A 17,000-nucleotide genomic window follows, 5' to 3' on the forward strand; every position below is an offset into this window, starting at 1 on the left:
GTGGACTAAAGCGGAGTTAGTTATTTGTTCAAAAATAAACCAAAGACACTTCCACAACTATGGAATCCCCAACTTCCCAACAAAGTACCCATACATAAACACTGAAATAGTGCGACCAAGACACTCACATTGAAGTAATGTGAAAACATTCATCACAGATCTGCAAGTGATTTTATTCAAATACTTTTTTTAAAATTTTTATTGGCAAAAGGTCAAAAATAAATAAATGGACATAAATGAAACAAATGAAGATTCATATCATGCAGAATTCCCTGAAATAAAAAGAATACTTTCTGTTGTGAAGAGTAAAAAACAAATGAACAAACTAACAAAATGAATTAACAATCCAAGTTTATGTGACATTAAATGGAGGGTACGTTGTGGTGTGTGATAATTGTGTCAGTCACGTGTTTCCAACCCAGAGATGTGAGGTAAGACTAATATGGCAAAAAAAACCATAAATAAATAAATAAATCAATTTATAAATACTAAAAATAGGGGTTAAGTCTTCTTTTTCATGTAATTTAAATGACAAGAAAAGGCATTTTTTTGAAACCAGTAGTTACCCCCAACAATAAGATTGCATTTCATCACTGAGGATTTTGTCAAGTATTCTCTGATAAGAGGATGCATCTTCAGTAAACCCCACACAGGAAAACACAGCCTGCCGATGCAATCTGGAGTGGAACACACAGCAGTTTTCTTCAGTGACATCAGCAGTCCCCAGTCCCCAGTAACAGGAAGTCCTGCCCTTTTTTGGATGCTTGGAAACAAAGAGGTGCAGGGACTACTCTCCCCTGAATCTCCGCTGTCTTACCTCCTCTGACAACATCAATGTACTAAGGTCGGAAATGTCAATATAACTAAGCACAGTAAAGTTTTTTTTTTTAAATGACAGTCAATCTGATAAATTTCTGTGAAATTAACATTTTCTCTAACTGTTTTGAGAATGTTTATAGAAATACCTATGAATAGCTGAAATATAAACAAGAATGAGGCACCCCACCATATTCCCCAATGCAGTTCTCATCAGCTTGATAAACCAGTAACTTTGCCAGTACATATCATTGTAATTATACAGACACATCCATGACTACACTGTATAACACTATGTACAGTGTGTGTAATGTATACTTTTGTGGACAGAATCAAACATGGAGAAGAATTGCTTTTGAGACCATCAAACAACTTAGTTACTCATTCTCATCAGCGAGAATTAAGTTTCACATTTTATTAAAATCACCAAGAAAATAAATTTAAATACTGTATAGTCAAAAACTTGTGTAGGGGGAAAGAAACCTCCTAAGCTATGCGCTCAACACCACAAATAGCGGTTTTGCCCCGAATACTTTCACTGTGGATTACAAAGCTTTTCTGTTGATGGTCACACTGGGCACCATCTGACTTTTCCCTCTATATTGTCCAGCTCTTAATCCAGACCTATTTTGCATCCTACCTATTGAGCAGTGCTTCACTTTGTCCCACCATAAAGAGGCATAGATAGCCATGACTCCAGGCTTGTGAGTTGGAATGCAATACCATTAACATCCACAGGGAGTCGAGACTGTAGTTGAGATTGGTAAACCTGTTGTCATGGTGACAAACTTCTACATGGTAGTGAGGAAACACAGTCATATGTCCATCTAAATCAGGAAATATTTTTATGGTTTTTCCTTTAAATGAGCTGACACAATGTTGACAAAATACAATATCCTGTTGTTACATTTTTACTCCATTTATATGTGTAATACTTATATTTTGGAACACATTAATGAATTTTAAACAACTTTGTGTGAATGAAGGTTTTAGAACAATGGTGCCATTTAGATATGCCTTCCCCAAACTCCTAACATTAGTGAAAATAAGTTTATTCTTTCATTGAACTTGGCGGTCAAATGATGGCCAACAATTTCATCGCCTCTGCCAGCTTTTGGGAACTAAACTTTTCATCACTAAGGTAATATCTTTTCTCAGCACTTTCACACCCTTGTCCCCTGCTCCTGCAAACACATACACACACACACACACACATACACACACACAGGCACGCACATACGCTCGCTCTCACACACACACACACACACACACACACACACACAAAAGCACAACCATCCACACACAGACAGCAGTGAATTCAGTGTCAATAATTTGATCAATAGTCTTACATCAATTTTCCTTCTCCGTACAGTATTTCGTGTTTGTCTTTGTGTTTCCTGACAAATAAAAGACTGAAGATAGAAGCTGAGACGCCCTTCACAGGGAGAGACGCATTGAGTGGTGAAAGCTCTGTGTACATAGTACACACACAGGTGGAACAGAATTTCTGGTCTGCGTCTACAGCACACAAGGCAAGGCTGTGTGTTCTGTGTCCGTATGTCTGTCCTCTCCCATCTCAAATCCACAGTTAAAAGTAGCAAAATCAGCAATAATAATAATAATAATAATAATAATAATAATAATAATAATAATAATAATAAATAGAACCATTCAGTCACCCAAAAAAGATAAGACTGGCATCTCGAACAATAACAAATATTAATTATGTTTTCTTAAGAAAATAACACTTCGACGGTGCCCTTTTGTTTTCACTTGGATACACATTTTAAATACCTTTTCTCTTTTTTGTAAGACATCCACTAGGGAGGGGTGAAGAGGCAACTGCTCCATTACATAAAGCACACAGACCCGGACTCGGTTATGGTTATGGTTATGGTAAAAATGCTGACGTGGTATTCATATCCACACACACACACACACACATATTTGTTCTTACACACGTGGCTGTGTTCATATGTTAACACATATATTGAAATATGTACATATATGTATCACCCTCTGCATGAGCCCCTCACCCTCCTCCTCCCTTGGTTTTCTTCTCTTTTTTTGCTCAACAGTGACCCCCACGTGAGACCTACTTCAGTAGAAATTTTGAGGACGATGACCTGGTGTAATCCATACCCTGGGGGGGGGGGGGGACATCCAGTTCCTTTTAGCTCTGAGAGGGAAGGTGGGGAGGGGGGGGGGGGGACATATTTACAGCACCGCTCGCCAGAGAACGGAAAAACCCAAAAGAGGGCCAGTAACCGGACCAAACGGACCACCAGGAACAGAGCGCCCCCTTGTGGGCCAGAGTGTCACTGCAGCTTCCGGGTCACCCTCTGAGCTTATCTTCTCGGCATTTTTCCCGCCCAATTTTCTCTTTGGCTTTTCTATCCCACCATCACATCCCAGCCTCCTGTTTCCACCCAAAAAATTTTCCCATGCTGCACAGTTACCCCACCCAGTCCCTTCGCACCACCCCATCTCTCCCCCTGGGGTACAGCTGTGCCCCCCCCCCCCATTACTCAGTATGTAACGAGCAGCTTGAAGGCAAACTAGCAGCATTTTAAGTAATTATCCAGTGCAGTCTGAACAGAGTAGTCTTAGGGACACAAATGGACTCTGTAAGTACACCTCATACTACTATTTTAAAACCAAACCTCACAAACTGTACTCACAAACTGTACTCAGCTGCTCTAGGTACAGACATGAACCGCACTGGTGCAAGCCCACTTCGGACATAAACTCATAAAATCCGAGTTAATACTGAGTCATTGTACGTAAGCGATCTTTCATATGCAAAAACCGGTCAGCTCGTTCTTGGTCGCACTGAATCCTACTGTCCCTCTGCAACAAATGTTAAATGTTTAGGGCTTCTTACTCAGCAAACAGCCTGCACGATTCTCTTTGTGTAGAGGAGAAAAAAGTAATAAATAAGCAATGCTATCTCTTCATGTGGCGAGAAGTTGAATTCTCAGAAATACACAACGAGGACAGGACGTCTGCTGCCCCACCCCTGTCCGCCAAAAAAACGGGACGGGCGCAAATCCATCGTCCCACTCCTATTCTGTCCTGCCCTACAGATAAGCTCAGTCACGTCCCCCCAAGGCCACAGCGATCCTCTATCACTGAAGTTGTATATGACCACATTGAAACAAATATTCAAAATATACAGAAATTATGGAAATATATATAGATATATAAAGGAAGTAATGTTCAGGGCAGTTTGTTAATGTTCTTTTTTTCGTTCTTTTTCCGTTGTTTCAGTAGTCATTTGTCTGATGAGTAAAATTTTGCCCAAGACCTCTTCTCTCTTCTGAGAACCCTGCAATGTTCCTAGAGAAAACTAAACGAAACAAAAATAAAGACTATGAACCAAGTCCATTCAATTGTCATTCAACAGCATATTTCCATTTTATCATGTGTTGTTTTCAGATGAAATACTATTCTTATCCATTATGCAGCTCAGAAAATAGTTCTTTGATACCTCTTTTTGTTGTTTTTTTGCCTTTTTTTCCCAAAATACTTCATTTTAAAAAAGTCATTCTTGTCAGATGTTGAGAAAAAAATAGACTTCTGATATCGCCAACTTTTTTCGAGTTTTGGACTGTTTTCTCCTCAGATGATGAGACTCATTTTTTGCCACCTATTTTTGATATCAAATATTTTTTTTCATTCAAACTCCTGCGTGTTTGAGTAGATATCCCGCCCGCCATGCTTCGCTCCAAACCCCCTCACCACCCGGGCACACCTGGACACGGGTAGAGCGGCATCACCACGATCGCCATCCCCCATCCTGTGCGCCCGATACCCGCCTCTACTCCATTCCTCTGAAGAGTAGGCTTTGGAATTTAGTGTCCAAAGGGAGGGAGGGAGGAAGGGTGGGTTTAGAGGCTCTTCCCCCCCCCTTCCACCCCTCACCTCCCCCTGTTCTCAACCCACCCTCTACCCTCTTCCCTAACCCCACCTCCCTGTACCACCCCCCACCCCCAAAAAAAAAAGAAATTCCACAATGAAAATCTACCCTTGTATTTTTTTGTGTGTTGTACTTTGAACCTTGGACTGGTGTTTGTTTGTTTGTTTGTTTGTTTGTTTGTTTTGTTTGTTGTCTAGAAGCCCTGTATATGACAGTAGGCCTCCAGGCCGGAGAAGAGGATGTAGAGGAGCCAGAGGCTGAAGAGGAAGGCGGTGGTGGCCAGTCTGTGTCCGCGGGGGCCGCCCAGCTCCCCGCCGATGTGGGCCCGCCGCCGGTACAGCAGCACGGAGACGGCCAGGAAGGCGAAGATGGTGAAGAGCGTGACGGAGAAGGCCAGGGAGCCCGCGTGCACCACGAACGGCTTGCCCTGCAGGCGCCAGTAGATGGCCGCCACCGACCAGGCCACGCCGATGCCCAGGAACACGTTGACCGCGTTGCTGCCCGTCACGTTCCCGATGGACGCGTCCGCGTACGTGTCCTGCACCGCCGCCACCTTACTGGCGAAGGTGTCTGCGGGCAGAGAGGGAGGGAGGGAGAGAGGAGAGAGAGGGAGAAGAGAGGGGGGGAGAGAGAGAGAGGGCGAGAGAGAGGGGGGAGAGAGAGAGGGAGGGAGGGAGAGAGAGAGGCAGAGAAAGAGGGGGGGAGAAAGAGAGAGAGAGGGAGAGAGAGAAAGGGAGAGGGGGAGAGGGGGTAAGGGCAAAGAGAGGGAGGGAGAGAAGGGGAGAGAGACAGAGACAGGGAGGAAGAGAGAGAGGGAGAGGGAGAGGGAGATGGGGTAAGGACAAGAGAGGGAGGGAGAGAAGGGGAGAGAGACAGAGACAGGGAGGGAGGGAGAGAAGACGAGAGATAGAGAAGGATAGGGTGAGAGAGAAAGAGAGGGAGAGGGGGTAAGGACAAAGAGCGGGAGGGAGAAAAGGCAAGAGATGGAGGGAGGGAGAAAGGAGAGAGAAATAGACCTTAAACTACGGTCCTGCCTCATTACGGTCATCAACAGGGTACATCCCACAGTATTTACTGGGAGTTCCCTGGTGTCCCTGGCAAACTTCCCAATCTGGCTCACTCAATCTGGCTATATCACCCACACCCCCCACCCCCCTTCATCCCCTTCAGTTTAATTGTCAAAATGAATCCCTCCCTCTCCACCTCAGCCGATCGCCGTCATCATCATTATCAGGAGTTGGGAGAACGCCACACGATGGCGTTTCATTCGCGCGTCCCTCTAACACACGCATAAGAAACGCAGTGAAGTACGCGCACGTGCGAGCACGCGGTATCTCCAGCGGCCAGGTGGGCCCAGGTGACTCCGCCCTCGCGGGACTCACCTGGGACCGAGGTGCCGAGGGCCACGAACACCACGGCGGTGACGGAGTCCTTCAGGCCGATGGTGCAGCCGAAGTGGGACGCCAGGTCGCCGATGACGGCCGTCAGCAGGCCGATGATGACGATGGACACGGTGAAGCAGGCCCAGCCGTTCCAGTACTCGGTGGGCGGCACGCAGGCGAACAGCACCTTCCAGAACACCGTCAGGAAGTGCATGACGTAGTCGAAGCAGGACGGCAGGCGTTCTTCCCCCGAGTCCTCCTCATCCTCGTCTCCTGGGGGGAAAGGGAGGGGCATAGTGGAGAGCAGAGAGGGAGACGAAAGAGAAAAATGTGGAGGTGGGGGTGGGGGTGGGGGGGTGGGGGGCGGCGGGATTGGCAGACAGTGAGCCAGAGAGAAGAGGATGGAGGGATGAGGGAAAAGGTATAGAACCAGAAAGGAAGATGAGTGATGAAGGTGAAATTGAGGAGGTATTGGGAATAAGGGAGGTAGACAAAGGGAGAACATTATTATTATTATTATTATTATTATTATTATACATTGCCAATTAATCAATTATTCATGCATGGTACAATTGTTTTACTCATATTGCTATTCTGTTTTCCACTACATTTCCATTATGATACAGTATATTGAGATACAACATTTTTAAAAAAGCTTTTAAAATTTTACCAGGTTAGTCCCGCTGAGATTAAAATCTCTTTTACCATAGAGACCTCACCAAGAAGGGCACTGTGACATAATCTGTGAAATGTGAAATTTCTGGGTGCTCTTGGGCACTATTTCTGAGCAAGCAGAATTACCTGTAATAACCATGGTAATTTTGTTCTGAATCAGAACTAAACTTTCCCTGTTTTCTCCTAAAATTTACACAGTAAAATATCCAGTGTTCATTCAATTCTAACAGAGTTTATATGAGTCCACTTTGGCCATAGTGGGCTCACATAAACTCTGTAAGCGTTGATTTAACGCTGAACATTTTGCTGTGTACACGGAAAAATACGTGTCCTTCCTTGGGCGAAAGCCCAATTCTTATTTTAAAAAAAGCACACGACCTGACAAGACACCAAATATTATCTGGTCAGGTGACTTTTCCCACCTTAAGGCGGCCAACTGCAGCCCTTGCCAACTGTCAGGAGTAATGCGATTTAAAATGTCAGACCCTTTGTCAGCGGGGCTCATAAAAAAATAAAAGACGCCATTTTATTGAATATTTCAGCACAAGAAAGGAAGCTTGCGTTCCGTAGCACATAAAGGCACAGATGGATGATGCCTGAAAGTCTTTCAGGAGGAACACGGAAGCCAGAAACAAGCCATTCTTACCATTATGACATCACACACACCATTATGACTGCATTTGATCCCCCCCTGCCCTCTTGCAAAGCCTGATGCAGAGGAACCTTACGCCCGCATTGCTGCCCCCTGCTGCCCACAAAGTGCACAGCCGGTTCATACCTGCACTGACTGTAATGGCTTCCATGAACTGCTCTCTCCAGGAGTTAGTGCCCACCACCAGAGCCAGGTTAGTCTTCTTGATTAGTTTGTCCACTGTGTTCTGTGAGATAGAAGAAACCCACAAAGAAGAAGTGCTGTGGCCTTTCCATCGTGATTTTATTAACAAACGGGGAGTTCACAGCTCACAGTCAACACAAGAGGACAGCAAAAAAGCATTTTTATACACTTCAAACATACGTAATTTCTTTATTTCTTTAACATTTTAACAAAATGTAGCAACGGACAACACATAAATAAACAGAATAAATGGGAAAAAAATATATATTTTCTGTTGTCCAATGAATAACACTTTCAGAATATTTATAAGCACCTCTGCTACTTAGCGGAGACTCCTCACCTTGAACTCATAGGACTCCTCGATGATGACCTCCAGTTTGGAGTGCTCTCCCAGCACCGGTTTACCCATCTCTGCAATCCTCTTAGCTTCCTCCTCCTCCACCGTTAACTTCCTGTCTGGCACGTCTGCGAAGGACAGACAGAGAGGCCAAATTCATAAATCAGAAAGACGCTCGGTTGGGTCTGTGCATCAGCTCTGCCACAGATACTCTACACACAGGTCAGATAATCAACTCTTGTGCATTCTGCCACAGATGCTCTACACACAGGCCAGATAATAAACTCTGTACATCAGCTCAGCCACAGATACTCTGCACACTGGCCAAATAATTAACTATGTGCATCAGCTCCACCAAAAGTACTTTACACACTGGCCAGATAATCAACTCCATGCATTTAAGCCAGTGGTTCCCAATCCTTTTTCTGGAGATCTATTGTCCTGTATGTTTTCATTCCAACCCTAAAAAAGCACAGCTCATTCAACAGCTAGAGATCTCACTGAGCTGCTAATTAGAAGAATCAATTGTGCCAAATTAGGGTTGAAATGACAACCAACAGGAAGGCAGATCTCCAGGAACAGGGTTGGGAACCACTGATTTAAGCATTATAAATTGGGTCACTGTCATTAATGACGATAAAATGTTCTAATTTTCAGGTTCACAATGGACATTCACAAAAGGTTACGGAAGGTGAGAGCAATCAAGTACGGCAATCTCAGAGGTGGAACTATTCCCAACCGATGGCACCACTTCTAATTTCTACCTCTTAACATTTCCAAACAAACGCCTATAGTTGAAGTGGAATTCAGTTGAAGTAATTGTCGAGCGAGGCTCTTTTCCGCCACTAGATGGCAGTGTAGAAGACACTATGAGGCACTGAGAAAAAAAAAACCCCTCCGGTGAAGCTCCTCTCCGCCATCCAAATGTGCTCAGCTTGAGCCTCTGATCTCGCAGTTATAATGACGGCGCGGCTTTGTACACTGGATCCACAGATCTCCTCATCAGATGTTCCCCTGCTGTAATCGTAATCCTTTCAAGCGCATTACAAAATGCTGGAATTAGCGCTTAATTTGCATGCTTGTGCAAAAGACAAAAAAAACCCCCCAAAAACCAAACGAAAGAAAAACACACAAAAAAGTTCAGACCGTGAGAACTTCACACGCTGCATGCTGTTGAGATTTTCCACTGTAGCGACGATTCAAACGAATTACACGCACCGTCTGATACCGGCCCGTTTGAGGCTTGTGTCATCAGAAACCAGGAAGTGAGTCGGGATTAAACATCTCAGCACAACCATTAATTAAGTCATTTTTTTCCAGTTTCTAAGACAAATCTGTCCCGTCCTGGTGGGTGCGGGAAGGGGGGAAGGTACAGTGTGGGCTCCTAGGGGGTTCACCAGGTCACATGCTTGCCAACCAATTCCAAGAGACACTGCACTACAGGTTTCTGGCCTGCTAACTTGCAGGGTATGACATATTTACATACCCATTAACCAATCTAAGTACATCCACCCACCTGGGTATGCACACGCACACACATACACATGCAGACAATTATTCTACGTTCTCAAACTGCACGTCTGTGTCATTGCCGTGACATGCTAGCACTTCCCTCTTGCACGTCACACGTGAAAGGCATGTTCAGTGCTCATTTCCAAGCCAAACATTCAGAAATTTTAAAAACATAATCCCGTAAATATCACATATATCACACCACGTAGCAGTAATTAAACTGTAATTCCACGCCACAGGTTTTTTTTTCCATCTTGGTGATTATCAAGTGTTTGTGTCCTGCGTTGGACCGCAGAGCATAATTCATGCGTTTATGATGAACGAACCCACAGATCGAGATGTTAATCAATCGTTAGGTGAAGGGGGCAACGTTGGAGCAGTCAGTCAGCTCTGCACACCGAACACGTCAAGGGACATCTCACCATGCTCACAAAGCGAGTGCCCCCCCCCCCCACCCCCCCCCCCCCCCCCCACCTCCAAATAAAAGAAAGAAAGTGATGGCAATGTGAAGAGCCAGCAGAAGAGGTGCAGGGTATCAGAGATGGTGTCTTACCTTCTGCTAACAACAGAGCTGTGGGAAAAAAAACAAAGGAGAGTAGGAGGGAGGGAGAGAGAGAGAGAGAGAGAGAGAGAGAGATACAGAGACAGCGAGAGAGAGAGTGAGAGAGTGAGAGAGAGAGAGTGTTGATCAGAGGGAAATGAAGAGGAGAATGTGGGGAGGAATGAGAAAGGAAAAAAGAAAAGTCAGTCAAACGTACAGAAAAGAGAACAATGAGATGACATCGGAGCATGATCGCCGCGTGAACAGTAAGACTCCGCAGTGTTCCGCTGCTGGACACTGATTGGCTGCTTAGGATTCTCAGAAGCTGTCTTTGAACTCATGGATTCCATCTGACAGACCAGGGCGGTGCTTAGCATACTGGCTCAAGCAGGACAAGCTGAAAGGAGAGGCTTCAGGAGGGAAGCAGGAGGCCATTTTGGGCACATGCCTGAGGGCACACACCCGACCCATGTGAAAACTTTTGATAACTATGGACCACACACCCATATTATTATGATCATCTTTTTTTTTTGTTGAAGAAAATGCTTTGTAAGTCTTTTGATTTGGGAACACAATGATGGATGAGGGGACCCACCTCTTATAATATGATCTGTAGCACAACACTGAGGCCATAGTCTAATCCGTATATAATTGCAACACAATGACAATGTTTCACATCTTGACTTGAAATGATTTATAATCAGCAATTTTTTCAAATGCATGTAATTCTATTAAGACAGTGGAACTGCATATTTGCTTGCATAGGATGGTTCTTTCACCAAATGTCCTTGCACGATTTCTGTCATTTGTATGCAATCCAACAAATTCACTAATCTTTGTTTCGCTGTACGTAGCTCACCATTTTTCTGTGTATATTTGCAAAGGTACGCATAAAGTCTAAGCCACCTTTTTTTCTTTTTGATTAATTGCTCATCAGTTTTAACTGGCATGCAGTGCATCCAATAAAAATGTGATGAGAAATAAAAAAAAACATCACGCTTTTATTAGTGCAACATCCAGAGAGTCCTCATTTACATCTACCCACAGTCCCAGAATCTGTAAACACATTCTCAGGGTCACATGACCCCATGTGATCCTCAGCCATCCACTCAGAACCCGTATCCAGAATGCACCACTGTACTGCTACGTTAGACAATACTGTGACACCATCACCTCATTCAGTTCACACAGTTCAATATCCGAAACCTGGTCCTTGTGATAAGGGCCATGTCTAAAGCACGGACTGGACCCCTTTTGCAAAGCTGAGGGCCATGTCTGAAGTATGGACTGGACCCCTTCTGCAAAGCAGTGGGCCATGTCTACAGAATAGACCAGACACAAACTGCACTCCTTTTGCAAGGCAGTACTGGACACAGAGAGGAAGAGCGTCAGACCAAGACAAAACCTCCAGTTCTTGCTTTTGTTTAATAGTCTGAAATTTTTCCGGCCATTTGAGACGTTAAGAGAATTAAGCCATTATCTAATTATCTGATCTAATTGGGTATGCTTAATTGGCAAACGCAGGGGTCGCAAAGATAAGCGTCTCTGTGCCCTCCATCAAGTGGGAGTCTTAACCAAACAACAGCAAGGAGCCTCGAGGGGGGTAGGGGAGGGAGAGGGCAGGATGGGGTGCGACGGGGCGGGGCGGGAAAGAGGTGTTAAGCTTGTCCAGCGGAGCAGATGATTAGATGAAAGGAATCAGCACAATTGGAGGGGGAGCAATGGGAACTGAGGCCTCAGACCCCAATATGTTTCCCGCTCCGAAGCTGGTCCGGTTACTTCGGGTTCCGTGATCTTTTCATTGATCGGCGGATGAACAATTTACAATTTCTCACAAAAGAGCATTTTTACTTCATCTCTGCGGTCCGGGGACGGTTGTGGCCCTAAACGACTGCAAAGACACTACGCAAGCAGCCGGCTCTGAGCTAGAGGCAGACACACACACACACACGCACACACACACACACACACACACACTCAGGAGAAGCCCTCCGCCTCGGTCTGGTGAGAAAGCTCAGACAGCACATTTGAGCCTGAGTAGACACCAACATTCCGAGTGACATCACATGATGCCCTGCCTGGGCAAAAAAAATACAACAGGACAAAAAATAGTAACCCTCACGTCCCGGGTCAGCTCGCTTCGGCTTCACCATGCGCCAGCCTGGTACCGGATAAGCAGAGGAAGAGGAGCACGAATCGCCGTTCGGTGGAAATCAAACAACTGACGTCCGACTGGGGACCGAAGCAGGTGGGGAAGTCGACGTGAAATGACAAGCGGGTTTTCGCGTAAGCAATCACTCATTTCCGAAACACGGAGACATTATTCAAAAAAATCCTCGCCACGACAAAAGAAAAGGGGGGCAACTGTCTCTAATCCGTTTCCCCACCCACAACAATACAAGTTTTCAGACCCTCTAAATCACACAAGTCGCGCTGTTAATCATCATTAGAAAAGGCATTAATTTGCGGCGGCCCACTCGCTTCGTTACGATTATTACTATTTGGGCCGCGCTGCTCGGAAGCCAGCGCTGATTTAAAACCCAGCTGTGAGCAGAACGACCGTCCACAGCCAAGCCCGCAATAACAATATGTCATCCTCCACAGGCCACCAAGGGAGCGCCGACGAGACAGACACGTCGGCTAATTTTAAAGGATGTCTCTCTTCCTCCCGAGATATCCCCGCCGAATCCGAGGGGGCCTTCATTTGCACAACGGCACAATCACCGCAGGAAATTAACCAAAGGGATCTAATTGGAGAGGGATTTCGACGCTGACGATAATCATCGCTGGTGCGCTTGCTCCGAGAGACTAATCAGATATGTCTCATTACAAAAGAGGAGTCCGCTTCAATCTTGTATTCGTGCAGGCGAGAATCACACGGTCACGTGGTCACACGGTCACCAACTCCCCTATCATGTCCTCTCTGCTGGTTGTTAGGACCGTGATTGTGGTTGTGAATGTTATTACTGCTGTTGTGGCTGCTTGTGACTGGTTGCCAGGTTGGAGGTGTACTGTGCCAGAAATCACTGTGTATGGATGAAATATGAAGAGTGGAGTTCCAGAGAACAGGAGGCGGCCTGTTTATCTCTGTTCACTCCTCCAAGTCCCGTTCCCTTCACAGAGTAGCACAATGAGTCACACACCACAAAACAACCTGCTGTGAACACCCACATATATAGACACACACACAGGCATACACACGCACGCGCACACACACACACACACAGGCATACACACATTCATACACACAGACATACACGCACACACACACACATACACACAGGAGTACGCACGCACGCACACACACACACACAAGAATATACACATACACAGAAACACAACACACTAGACACACACACCCAGGAATACACACCCACACACACACACAAACACGAACACACACGCACACAGGTGAAGAACAGGACCTTCTGCACTTAACAAGCTGCACCTGCTGTCACTGCCTCAGGTCAGGCCTCTCCTGAGGAGCGTCTCACACACACACACACACACACACACACACACACAGGGCGCAGAGGAGAGCGTCTGAGCGAGCCGCGAAGCGCCCGTGACGACCACTGACTGAAACAGAGGGGGATTGTGGGTAGGCTGCCTTTGTTCCCATGACTAATTGAGTGTTTGGCAAGAAAGCCATCACTCCGCTTGTTTTGTTTTGTTTTATTTTTATTTATTTTAATTAATTAATTTTTTTTTTGTTGCCAGAAGCACCACCTTTGTCTTCCATGCCACTCTCCAGGCCCTGTTCTGCAGTCAAAGCCAATAACAGCAGAGACTGCCCTCGGAGAGAGACAGGCTGGCGACCGCGCGATAGCGCTGAGCAGGGGCCACTTCTGCACAGTCACTGTTATTATTTCACCCTTACATGTCCGGACATCTCCGTAATCGCGCTGTCTGTCGACACGTGTAGCGTTTAATCCGCCATGTTTCAGCCTATAAATTAATCTGTCAGTCATCGCTAACGAGTTTAAGAATCTCCCTCTCTGCGCCACGTTCCTTCGTCCCTCTCCTCCATCTATCTCTTCCAGCAGCGGTGACAGGCCTCTCTATCATGCTATCAGGATTTCGACAAGAGGCGCAGGTATTCCAAGATGCAGTTGGCCATCTCCAAGGGAAATTAAATGTGTAGCCTTCACTGAAGTGGGTGACTGAAGACTAGGGACTATTGCTGTTTGCAACAACGGGATTTTTTGTTGTTAAAATGGGAGTTAAAATTCAGTTTCAATAAAACAATAACATTTCTTTTGTTTCAAATATACTTTGTTTTATCTTGTGCGATACACACTGCTTCAAGCACTACCTGTCCAACTTTGCATCAAATTCTATCCATCTATTATCTATACCTGCTTACCCTGGGTCGTGGGGGTGGGGGGCATCCCAGCATGCATTGGGCGAGAGGCAGGAATACACCCTGGACAGGCCGCCAATCTATCACTGCCTTTGCATCAAATTGCCAGTAAAGAACACATCCTAAATCCTTCAGCATTGCAACACATGCAGTGACCTCTTCATCTCATTCTACAACACTATACACAGTGATTCTGAAAACTGGAGCGAAAAACTAATATTTTCTTATGGAAAAGATCACATGACATCACATCATTCTTCATCACACCAGCATCAGGTTCTTCTACATTTGAGGAGACAGGAAAGAAGGCCACAGAATTCACGACTTCTCAAGCTTCCACACATCAGCAATGTAAATGAAAAATGTGACGCAAACAAACATTTTATATAATCGCTCAAAAAAATACGCTGATCATTTCCATTCCTATGCCTTCACAATTTTTCAGACAAACTAAAAATAAAGAGAGTCAGACACACTTGAACTCCCGTTTTCGTTATTTAGAGAGGGTGCCTTATTAAGGGAATATAGTATTTGATTGCAGGCGCAGAACAAAAGTGTTTAATCAACTCTCTCTAGCAGAGATTATATGAGCCCTTTAGGGGCAATGAGTCGATTGTAGTATGTGTCTCTTAACTGTATTATATTTACGCTTGATACTTATGGCTTGATAAAAGTGCCTTGAACATACAGTACTTCATCGATGATTCAAACTTCTTGAACATTTTGAACTGTTTGTCAGATGCATGTTTACAGTCTTTTTGAATATCCGTGCATGGGTGATAAAAAAAACATCAACAGCTGCCTGGTGCTAATAAGACTCCAGTGAATCCTGATTGGTTGTCACCAGGAAACCATATCTGAAAGAGCCTGAATGAGAGGCCAGGTCTGTATGATGCATGTGCATCTTCTCGTGTGAGAACATTATTTATTTCACGTTTGTCTGTTATTTATTTCACGTTTGTCTGTTATTTATTTCACGTTTGTCTGTTATCTATGACTACAGCTGGAGGATGCCAATTGCTTTAAAGAGGGGTGATAATTGAGCTCAGAGTAGAATGTTCATGGAATGGGATATTGTAAAAATGGGGGAAAATATCTTTATGAACTAAGAAGAAAATAAAAAGTGTAGCAATAGTGCGTTACTGTATTACCCAGATCTACCTACCAAAATGAATAGTCAAAACAACAAGCCAAAATGATGATAGAAATCTTACATTGTTTTAACATTCTACTTTATTCTACTTTTGAGTTTTCTCAAGGTGAATGAGCCGTTTTAAAAAAAGACCCTGCTCCAGGGTTCGGACACGTCTCATTGCTTACGGTGAGGCCCGCTGCGAACAACTGATGTTCTGGTTGTCTGACCTCCGGGTCACTTCTGAGGAAGCTGGGGGCCTCGTGGACCTTGCCAACCCGCGCCACCCCCCCTGCCACACCCCCCCCACCCCACCCCCCCTCCGCCCCAGAACAAGTTGCCATCACCTTCAAAACGAGTCCTCGCCCTGCCGTTCCAGCTGGCCATTTTTAACGCAGCCCGTGAGATCGCTCAGCTTTACGGGAATGGCATAAAAAACGGCCCCTTCTGTCCGCCCGAGCGTAAGCACCCCAGCCCTGAGCCACTTCACACGCCCCGCAGGCAGCGTGGGCGGCGGGGAATTACCCACAGTGCATCGCTACGCGGCCCAGCGTGCGGGACGCGTGGTCCTCGACGCGAGAGGAGAAGCGACATATCAGGGGCCGAGGGCCATCGTCGAGGGCCACAAGGGGGAATTACACAGGTGTGGCGAGGACGAGGAAAAAAAAACGAAAAACATACACACTAGAAAAATGGCAGAGTCTGATAGAGTCTGGTATCGATGCTAATTGCGTTAGGAGGTGACAAATACATTCTAAGAGGGTGGTGGGGGTTTGGGGACGGGGGGGACGGGGACGCTAGGCGCGATGCCATCCTCGCCGTGTTTCGAGAGCTACCTCTCTCTCCCGCCAGTGCGTTTTTAGCGGCCGTCGTGCGAGTGTCGCGGCACGGGGAGGGGGGCGGGGCGGGGGGGGGGAGGACCGTGCGGTAAGTGCACGGGTGAGGAAGCCCACACACAGCTCTCATCAGCAATTACTGCTTTCAGTGCTCATCCACTATCAGCGTGAGGCCTTCAGCGTAAAAAAAAACTCTTCTCCTCCCCCTCTCTCTCTCTCTCGCTCTCTCTCACTCTCCCTCTATCGCTCTGCACATTATCAAATTCTTCCTGGCTCTCCATACCTCTCTGCCTCCTCCCTCGCTTTCTCTCACTCTCTCTTTCTCTCTCTCTCTGTCTTCCCCCCCAGCCCCCCCCCCCCCCCCCGTCTCCCTGCTCCTCCAAGCTCGAAATTCAACAGTTCAATTTAAATCTATTACACCTAGGCTTGCCAGACAGCGGCCTCCATGGAAACGGTAACCAGACAACAATCTCCACCGCAACATTCCTCATGTCTTTAATGGGACCGTGGCTCTCGGCCGTGGCGTGTTCTGACGTAAGAGCCCCTGTCATTGGCTACGACGCTAAGTGACAGTTATTTTCCTCCGCCGTGACCCTCATCTGCATCGCTCCACACGCCGTCCATTTTGTACGCCGCAACGTCCCGTCCCCGA

The 17,000-nt window shown here is 46.0% G+C and overlaps 1 protein-coding gene across 4 annotated transcripts in view; it reads right to left on the reverse strand.

The window, feature by feature from the left end:
* Nucleotides 1-4,818: 4,818 nt before the first annotated feature.
* Nucleotides 4,819-17,000, reverse strand: part of slc8a3 (solute carrier family 8 member 3) — a 91,755-nt gene continuing 79,573 nt past the window's right edge. For 2 of the 4 annotated variants that reach the window (XM_035390263.1, XM_035390344.1), the window contains exons 4-8: nucleotides 10,030-10,047; nucleotides 7,968-8,092; nucleotides 7,571-7,670; nucleotides 6,118-6,390; nucleotides 4,819-5,305 (exon numbers count right to left, since the gene is read on the reverse strand). In XM_035390263.1, the coding sequence (XP_035246154.1) occupies nucleotides 4,929-5,305; nucleotides 6,118-6,390; nucleotides 7,571-7,670; nucleotides 7,968-8,092; nucleotides 10,030-10,047 (893 nt within the window). In that variant the 3' untranslated portion in view covers nucleotides 4,819-4,928. The remainder of the gene's footprint in view (nucleotides 5,306-6,117; nucleotides 6,391-7,570; nucleotides 7,671-7,967; nucleotides 8,093-10,029; nucleotides 10,048-17,000) is intronic. The other 2 variants (XM_035390425.1, XM_035390505.1) reach the window with 2 other exon arrangements.

This window comes from Anguilla anguilla, chromosome 1 (assembly GCF_013347855.1).
Source record: "Anguilla anguilla isolate fAngAng1 chromosome 1, fAngAng1.pri, whole genome shotgun sequence".
NCBI classification, from domain to species: domain Eukaryota; kingdom Metazoa; phylum Chordata; class Actinopteri; order Anguilliformes; family Anguillidae; genus Anguilla; species Anguilla anguilla.